We start from the raw sequence: 9,044 nt of genomic DNA, 5'->3' as shown, positions 1-9,044 counted from the left end.
TTATGGGTGTAGTTGAGTAGGGTTGTTTTCGAGTCTGTTTATCACTGTTCAGTTTGTTTACTATTAAATTGCGTGGTTGTGTCAGCTAGAGGCTGAAATTGATATAAACTGTGTGGATGACTGTGTTATTGTTTGTTTATTATTGTTATTATTCCAGCCGCATGTGGCTGAGGTATATGGTGATGTAGAAAGTTTCAGATTATCCGCCGTACAGGGGAGATGCTGCTGAAATTTCTTCAGACAGTGACTCCCCCAGGGCGTGACAAGGATAATCAAAATGGGTGAATGCGAGGCTTTATAGCGACTACAACAGGGACCTAGAGGAGGAATTGATTTTGGCCTTCTGATTAGCTTGAGCTTCTTGTGTTCGACCCGAACACCCAACTCAAGTTCCTCAATAATAACTCATACCATTAAAGAGTTATTATTGAACTATCGTACAAATCCCATATTACATTATGGGCTCCTTCTTATCATGAGTGCATTAATCTCCTGTGTTTAAGATATCGAATGTCCATTAATTAAATGAGTTACTGACAACTCACTTAATTAACACCTAGCTCCAAGAGTAGTGTCACTCAACTTCATTGTCATGTTGGAACTAAGTCCACCTGCAGGGTTTATATGACAATCCTTATGAGCTCCTCAAGGAGACATCATCATCCTAATAAATAGGACACAGTTTCCTTCTATAATCAACAATACACCATATAAATAATATTATTTCCCAACTTATCGGGCCTATTGATTTAACGAATAAATCTCGTTCTTTAATAAATTAAATAAATAAATACTAAGTACATGTGCTTGTTATTATATCGGGATTAAGAGTACACACATCCATAATAATAGAGGTACTGTTCTTTTATGCAGTCAGTATAAAAAGAACAACCTTAAATGGTCCTGCTCTATACACACATAGTGTACTAGTGTAATTTTATAGGTAAGATAAACTAGTACCAAATTACACTACAACCATTCCAATGGTTTATCCCAATCCATCTTGGTTGTGAGCTTCTATTTATAATCTATAAGGAACTGATAACATGATCTTCTGTGTGACACCACATACCATGTTATCTACAATATAAATTAAATGGACAACTGTATTTAACTAAATGCAGACATTTGACCAATGTGATTCTCATTTCAAAATAAATGTTTATACAGAAAGCTAAGCTTTTAGTATACATTTTAACAGCTGCTACAGTGTTATAATAGCTATCATTCCAAGTAGCTGCTACAATGTTTTAAAAAATGAAATGACTTACCAAGTAGCTGCTACAAAGTGAAATATTTTCTTCTACTAATATAATAAACTATATAAGCAAGTTACCTACAAATTATATAAGCAAAAAACTGGTAGCATAGCAGCTAGAGCTTGTGCTTGGTAGGATATATATATGGTGCAAAAAAAAATAATTGTACAGAGCTAAAAAAAAGACAGTGGAGGGGAAAGGATTACGATTGAGAATGGAGAAAGGGGGGCTTTTACACCAGGGTCGCTTTTGTGTTTAACACGCAGTTTAGGGAGCTTCAGTCAGCTGCGACTGAAGACGACCGTGATGGAGAAGAAAGGAGTGAGAGAGAGAGAGAGCGGTGAGGGAAATTTAGAAAATAGAAAATTTCGCTCGGTGATGTTTTCAAAAGAAGGTCGAAGGGGAGAGAGAATAAATAGAATATTTTTTTGCAAAGATATCGAGCTGGCAATATCACGTCTGTGCATCTCTCATGGTCGCGCATAAAGCGTTTCTTAGTATATCAAATATATATATATAAAATATTTTATATATTCTAACTTTTCTAATATCAATAGAGATTAAAAAAAACAATGTAAAATCTAGAATTTAATGTCTTGTAGTAAAACAGGGACTTATGCCTTTATAATAAATTAAAATTGATATCAAAATTTAAACTCAACCTCAAATATAATCTAATAAAACAATTTATAACAACCAAATATTAATAAAATTATTATTTTTAATTAATATATTTTATATTTAAAATAATATAGAAATTGACACAATACAATATCAAAATCACCTATATATATATATATATATATATATTAAAAAGATTTTATATATTCTAACTTTTATAATATTAATAGAGATTAAAAAAATCAATGTAAAATCTCGAAGTTAATGTCTTGTAATAAAACTTGGACTTGATGCCTTTATAATAAATTAAAGTTGATATCAATATTTAAACTCACCCTCAAATATAATCTAATAAAAAATATTTATAACAACCAAATATTAATAAAATTATTACTTTTTAATTAATATATTTTATATTTAAAATAATATAGAAATTGACACAACACAATATCAAAATCAGCCCGGCTCAAAATTACAACCTTTATATCTTGGACAAAAATGAATTAAAATTTTGACATGACAATCTATGCGAGTGACATAGAAATTTCAAAATAAGCAACAGACGGGTGAGAACACATTAAAGAGGACAAGAAAAAACACTGCTTCAATTAGTAACAAAAAATTTGTTGCAAACACAAAAAATACATAGTGGACAGAAGCAAATAGTGTGCATTATTTAGATCTGCATAGATGAGTTTGGAAGAGGAAGCGATGATTAGAGGTGACATAAAGTAAAAGCAGGGGTAAGAGAAATCATTTTAACTTGAGTTTCTACTCATGTTCACGAACCATGTTCAAGCCTCCTCAATATAATGGAGAGTCAAACAGTATAATGCTGTTGGATGGTGTCGATGTCGAGCCCTTTCAGCTTCACCACTGATTCAACATGTCCCTTCAGAGTGTGTAGTTCGCGGAGCCTGTGGATAGTTAGGACATAGAAAAATTTAGAATCCTCGTATACACCAATGAAAAAATTAGATCATTTTAGAATATTTATTTGTTAGAGCTTAGAGTAAGACATCATGAAGAGTTTGCAAAAAAGTCAGACCTTGCAATTTCTGCTCGTCTTTTCGCTTGTTCTGCTATTTCAGAAAGCTCTCTATAGCTACTCTTGTCAGAGAAAAGGTTAGCAGTTTCAGGGGGTTGGAGTCCATGCAGAGTCCTTTGAGCCATGGCCCATTGAGCTTCCCTTTCTTCCCTACCATAATCTTTCTTGGTAGTGAAAGCCGTCTGAGATGCAAAGGGATCATCAGATACACAAGCGGGGTAGCAACCAAATGAACCATATGTTTAAAAATATAGAATCAACCAAAATCTCTATCTTGACTACCAATTGTTACCTTATTCTCAAGAAGGTTATCCCATGCCTTCCCGCTGAGAATGTAGCGGATGGCAAACTTGAACCAATCCAGGGGGAAGAAAAAAATAATGCTGTAAAGCCAGATAACACCAGCCCAACCCCAGCCTATACCTTTTATTCGGGCAAAACCCCAGTCAGCATAGACAGCAATAATTGTTGCAATCTGGACAAGGAACAAATTGTTATTTCATTTACATATAGATTAAAATTGACTGTGGAATGTAACATCACTTGAGCTCCTATATTGTGCAAAAAGAACCACCAGTGCACTTTTCCCCATTTCTTTGCTCTCATTTCTTTTCTCCTCAAATAAACAGATTATATGAGTGCAATTGCTAAGACGCTTACAGAAGGTTCATGCTTTTGGAAAACAGATTGGAGCCATAAAGAATGGCAACAAGGTAGGATTTAAATAAGTTTTTATCATAGTTTAGCTATACCTAATCAAAGAGTTGAATACTCAACGCCTGCAATATTTCACATTTGGTGTTTACGCATAAAAGCAATGAGACTCAAATTATACAAAAGATACTTAAAAGAAGAAACTTACAAGCTGTGCTATGATAAAAGCACTGACTAAGAGAAGTCCAGGACGCTCAACAAAGAACCAGCTGCGCGATCTCGTAACGAATATAAGAGCCTGACTAACAATGCTAACTTGCAAGTATAAAGCAGCCATCATTTCATCGTCATTGTGTCTCAATGATCTAACTTTAAATTTGTCCTAAAAAGATACGACAAGAACAATTAGGTCTCTGTAAATTTGTGGGATATAAAAATAGAGGGTGTATTAAAAGTGACATATAAATTATAATATACACGTTTATTTTTGTTTTATTTAAAAAAAATATTGCAAGTGACTAGTATAAGTGAAAAAAAAAGTGCTAAATATAACTTATAGTCATGATATTTAAGGGTACCATATATTAATATAGCATACAAAGGTCATTCTAAGGAGAAAATGTAGTGTATGTAGGAAGGGAAATAGATATATTTGTTTGTAAATAATATACTGCTGAAGAAAATCAATATACAAATAAATATTAAATAAATTCATTTTAAGAAAAGTGAAACAAATACTCACGGAGAAGAAGTCTGTGTCTTTCATGGCCCAGAAAAAAATAACAGTCATCAATGCCAAATAACCCCCAAACACAACACCAGTAGTAAATATTTCTTTCAACTTCCAACTATCGGGCATTGGAGAAGGTTTCACCCGGTCCTTGGAAATTGTCATAATTGTACCTTCATCCAACAAATTATGAACAAAAAAACCCTATAGGTCATACCGGATATGATTTGGATAAAAATTATAGAAAAAGGACTCCATAATTTGTAATTCCATGAACTTACCATCATTTAAGATCGCAATGATTAAAACCATGAAGGGTGAGAAGTCAAACTTCCATATCAATGCAATAAGCATAAATCCAAGCTGATATATAAAAGAATGAAATGAGAACAATTTGGCAAACACAAGACCATGCAATTTGCACAAAAAAAAAAAAAGATACTTACAACTATACGGATGGTGATTGAGACAGCATAAATCTGCATTGAAATGGAACAAAAAAAATACTAAGGGCAATAGCAAAAAAGTTTACTCGGTGTATGAATTATGATCATTAAAAAACTAACAGTATAGTTCTTCATCCTCTGGAAAATAGCTCTGCTTGTAAGAACGGCACTGATGATGACACTTAGACCGGGTTCAGTAAGAACAATATCAGAAGCACTTCTAGCAGCATCTGTTGCATCAGCAACAGCAATACCAATATCAGCCTTCTTCAAAGCAGGGGCATCATTTACTCCATCTCCTGTCATTCCACATATATGCTTCCTCTCTTGCAACTTCTTGACAATTTCGTACTTGTGCTCTGCTCCACAGAGAACCAATCATGAATCTTCAAAGAAACAATCTCATCTCAAGTTACAGCACTTGAGTGCACAATGTAAATTCATCAATAACCTGGGAATACTCCAGCAAATCCATCAGCCTTCTCTATCAGTTCATCAACAGGGAGTGCAGCCATTGATGCATCTTTATTTTGACCAAGTAATGAAGATGATGGATACATATTTGTCCCCATTCCAAGCCTCCTCCCCGTCTCCTTTGCGATAGCAAGTTGATCACCTGAATTTGACAAATTTGGTACCAGAAATCCTTCGCTAGAGGGAAAGTAAATACCAAAAGAGAAGTTTAAATTACCAGTGATCATCTTTACATTAACACCAAGATTGAGAGCTCTTCTAATAGTTTCTGCGCTATCATGCCTAGGGGGATCGAAAAGTGGCAATAAACCAACAAATTGCCACGGACCTCCAGCACTCTCTTTAGACTTCTCTGGAACTTCCTACATAATAAAGGTAGCATAGATATTAAGAAGACATTATATATTTGCTAGCCATTTGGACTGGCAAGGACTAAAAGAGCAAACCTGTCTTGCAATAGCTAGTGATCGAAGTCCACGTTCAGCATATTTGTCAATTACAGCATGAACCTTATTTCTGACATCTTCTTTACAGTTGCAAAGGCTCAAAATCTATCCCCATCAGTCAATTAATTGTCAAGAAATTATAACAAAAATATAGAAAATTATGCTAAAGAGAAGAGAAACGCAATAAGAAAAAATTTTACCTGCTCTGGTGCACCTTTACTTGCACGATGCCAGTTGCCATTATTATCTATGTAGGTAAGAGCAGTTCTTTTGTCAACTGGGTTGAAAGGGAGGAAATGCAATTCCCTAATACCAGCTCTAGCCTGTAAAATCAAAGATTAATTATTGAGTGAACATATACTAATTCAGATGTTGGAAATAACATCATATCATGATTGTCATCATGTTAGACATACCTCCTTTGGGTCTGCAAGCATCCCCACCATAGCTGCATCAATAGCATCCTGGTTTTCCATCCTTGATGCTCTTGCAGCCAACAGGATCACGTGCTCTTTATCTACACCCTTAGCAAATACCTCAACCAGATTTTTATCAACACTCAACTTGTTAAGAGTTAAGGTCCCTGTTTTGTCACTGCAAAGAACATCCATGCCAGCCATCTCCTCAATAGCAGTCATTCTCTTAGTGATAGCGCCTTGTTGGGATAGTCGGTGTGATCCAATAGCCATGGTCACTGAAAGAACAGTAGGCATGGCAATTGGGATGCCTCCAATCAAGAGGACCAACAGATTGTCGATCCCATCCCTGTATCTTCTGTGCTGAATTGGATACATGACAATAATCTCGACAACCATGCCAACTGCAATGGAGCAAATGCAGAAATTACCAATGGCTGTAAGGACCTTTTGAAAGTGCCCAACTTGGTTGGTGCTATCCACTAGATGGGCAGCCTTGCCAAAGAAAGTGTGAACCCCAGTGGCTATGACAACAGCCTCAATCTCTCCTTGCTTGCAAGTTGAACCAGAGAATACTTCATCTCCAGGACTCTTGGTGACAGGGAGAGATTCTCCGGTTAAGGCAGATTGATCAATCTTCAAAGGATCTCCTTCAAGAAGTCGAGCATCTGCAGGAACAATATCTCCCAACTTGATGCTAATAATATCACCTGGCACCAGAATGGCAGCATCCTGCTCAGTCCAACGACCATCTCTAAGCACCTGAAGCAATAAACCATGAACCAGCCACAGTGTTGTAAGTTGTAACTACCAGAGCAAATTAAACATAAAAGTTTTTCCTGGAAACCAGCACTAACCTTTGTCTTGGGAGCAAGACCAGCCATCAATGCAGCAGCGGCATTGCCAGCGTTATTTTCTTCAATGAAGCTGATGGTCGAGTTAACAATGAGCAAAACAATAATACCAATAAAATCTTGCCAGTCGGGCGGTTTTTCGCCTCCGTTGGCCAAAGCAATGGCCATGACGGCAGCCATCTCCATGACCCATGAGAGGGGATTCCACATGAAACCTAAGAATTTGAGAATCTTGCTCTCCTGTAAATACGAAAGAACAACATCTTTTAGCTCTATTCTTGCAGCAAAATAAAACAGAATAAAAAGAAAATGAAATTGATTCGGAAAACGAATGACCAATTGACCTTTTTCTCTTCGAGCTTGTTTGGGCCGAAGATTTGGAGCCGGTTGGCTCCTTCCTCGGATGTCAAACCTTCTCTGCTGCATTTTAGCTGCTCGAACACTTCTTCAACCGGAATTCGTTCCTGAAAGATAGAAATATTATTAGTCTAAAAAATTAAATAAAAATTCCATTCAAAACTGTTTTAAAAAATAAATAATAATAATAATAATAATAATAATAATAAAGAAAAATTATTTTTTTGCTAAAGTATTTTAAAAATTCCAAAGAAAATATTTTTTTGGAATCGATGCCTTCAGAAGCAAGCCGAACTGTCCAATCGGCATCGAATGATGCGTAGATAGTGGACAGCACCTCATCACTAATCTAGCGACTCTTAATTAAGATATTAGAGGAATTCATTTTGATACATACTTTTTATATTGATTTCTCAAGAATTGATCGCTGAAGGGCGGAGACGTTATCTTTACGGACGGGTACCTACGGAAGTACTTAATTGGGAAGCTGAAACTGAGAGATCTCGAGGTGTTATTTTTTGTTTTTTCCATTCTATTATTTTGTAAGAGAAGCAAACGGAGAAAACGACAATAAATAGCTGGAAGTAAGGCGTACTCTCGGGAATAGAATAATAGCAATCAGTATGTGAAAAACCCCTTTACATAGGGTTTTTTTTTATTCTTTTTTACTCCCTCACCGCAAGCTTGTCATTTGAAATGAAACGACAGGAGACAAAGAGATCAAACTTTGAAGAATCTCAATTCCATTATATTATTCCGATGGAAGAACAAAAAGAGCATTATTAAACCACAATACAAACTCTTGTTAACAAAGAAATCGAGACGGAAATGTCGATTTTCGCAAACGCAAAAAACTAACTGAAGCCAACATCAAATAGCATCACGGAAATAAAAGGGAAAGTAGAGAAACCGAATAAGTGTTAGAAATGGGAAGAAGTTATTTACAAGATCAACAGTCTCATTCCTGATCTCCTCCAGGCTGATCGCCCTGTTGCCGGCCATCGCCGACCCAAGCGCTGGCTAATCGACACCAACGAACGAAGAGAGAACCACTAGCCAAACTTTTGAAACGAATCGGACCCTAATGTAGCAAACCGACTCTGACAAGAGGACAAGGAGAAGCCCACATCGAAGAGGCCTCTCTCTGATCTCTATCTCCCACTGAGAGAGTATTAATGGCGGAAGGAGGAAGAAAACATAGAAAATCAAACGAAAGTCACGAGTGGCGAGCAGTGGAAGCGGAGGGGCACCTCCTCACCGGCATTTATACCCGTCCCTCCTCGCCGTCCGCCACTTGGCGGGGACGTCGCATGCCTGCCTCCAGTCCCTCTGCGGACGCGTCCGCATAATTACCCATTCTAATGGAATTAAGTTGTAAAAGTTAAACCGGCATTTTTTTTTTTTACTTACGGTGCAGCCACCGTGAGACAGAACTTCTTATAATGAACAGAGATTCTCAGGGCGTAGCACAGATAGGAAGTGCATGGTTATGTGACTGAAAGGTCCAGGAGTTGATCCCCGGAATGTCACTGTCTGGAGTTAACGTCTCCGCTATACACTTTTCACCTGTGTACCTGCATTTACCTCCTTTCATATCCGTGGAACCGACTCTAGGGGGTCGTCGATGTGACGGTTTCATATTTTTTTTTTATTATTATAATGAACAGTGATCGAATTTTGATAAAGCCGAATGAATTATTTTTTTCCTACAGTTGTTAATTACAATTACTCGATTTACA

The 9,044-nt window shown here is 36.5% G+C and overlaps 1 protein-coding gene across 2 annotated transcripts; it reads right to left on the bottom strand.

Moving 5' to 3' along the window:
- Nucleotides 1-2,457: 2,457 nt before the first annotated feature.
- On the bottom strand, nt 2,458-8,564 carry LOC122026271 (plasma membrane ATPase 4). Of its 2 annotated transcripts, XM_042584938.1 has the most exons (16): nt 8,251-8,564; nt 7,293-7,412; nt 6,952-7,188; nt 6,095-6,856; nt 5,879-6,001; nt 5,679-5,783; nt 5,450-5,594; nt 5,210-5,374; nt 4,879-5,117; nt 4,759-4,791; nt 4,594-4,675; nt 4,325-4,485; nt 3,791-3,964; nt 3,221-3,403; nt 2,929-3,110; nt 2,458-2,797 (listed from the first exon to the last, which is right to left on the bottom strand). In XM_042584938.1, exons 1-16 carry the CDS (start codon nt 8,305-8,307, stop codon nt 2,701-2,703), a joined length of 2,865 nt encoding a protein of 954 aa, XP_042440872.1. In that variant the 5' UTR covers nt 8,308-8,564; the 3' UTR covers nt 2,458-2,700. The 2 variants fall into 2 exon arrangements, with proteins under 2 accessions (XP_042440872.1, XP_042440873.1); XM_042584939.1 differs by lacking the exon at nt 4,759-4,791.
- Nucleotides 8,565-9,044: the final 480 nt, after the last annotated feature.

The sequence above is a fragment of the Zingiber officinale genome, chromosome 10A (genome assembly GCF_018446385.1).
Source record: "Zingiber officinale cultivar Zhangliang chromosome 10A, Zo_v1.1, whole genome shotgun sequence".
Taxonomy (NCBI): Eukaryota; Viridiplantae; Streptophyta; class Magnoliopsida; order Zingiberales; family Zingiberaceae; genus Zingiber; species Zingiber officinale.
The sequence above is the reverse complement of the archived record's forward strand: the minus strand, read 5'-3'. Positions and strand labels throughout refer to the sequence as shown.

Excerpts from the sequence above, each read along its gene's own strand:
- LOC122026271 (XM_042584938.1), bottom strand. The coding sequence starts at position 8,307 with ATGGCCGGCAACAGGGCGATCAGCCTGGAGGAGATCAGGAATGAGACT. Across the intron at positions 5,118-5,209 it reads ATTTGCTGGAGTATTCCCAG|AGCACAAGTACGAAATTGTC; the intron begins GTTATTGATGAA and ends TCTGTGGAGCAG. Across the intron at positions 3,965-4,324 it reads AAGACACAGACTTCTTCTCC|GACAAATTTAAAGTTAGATC; the intron begins GTGAGTATTTGT and ends GTATCTTTTTAG.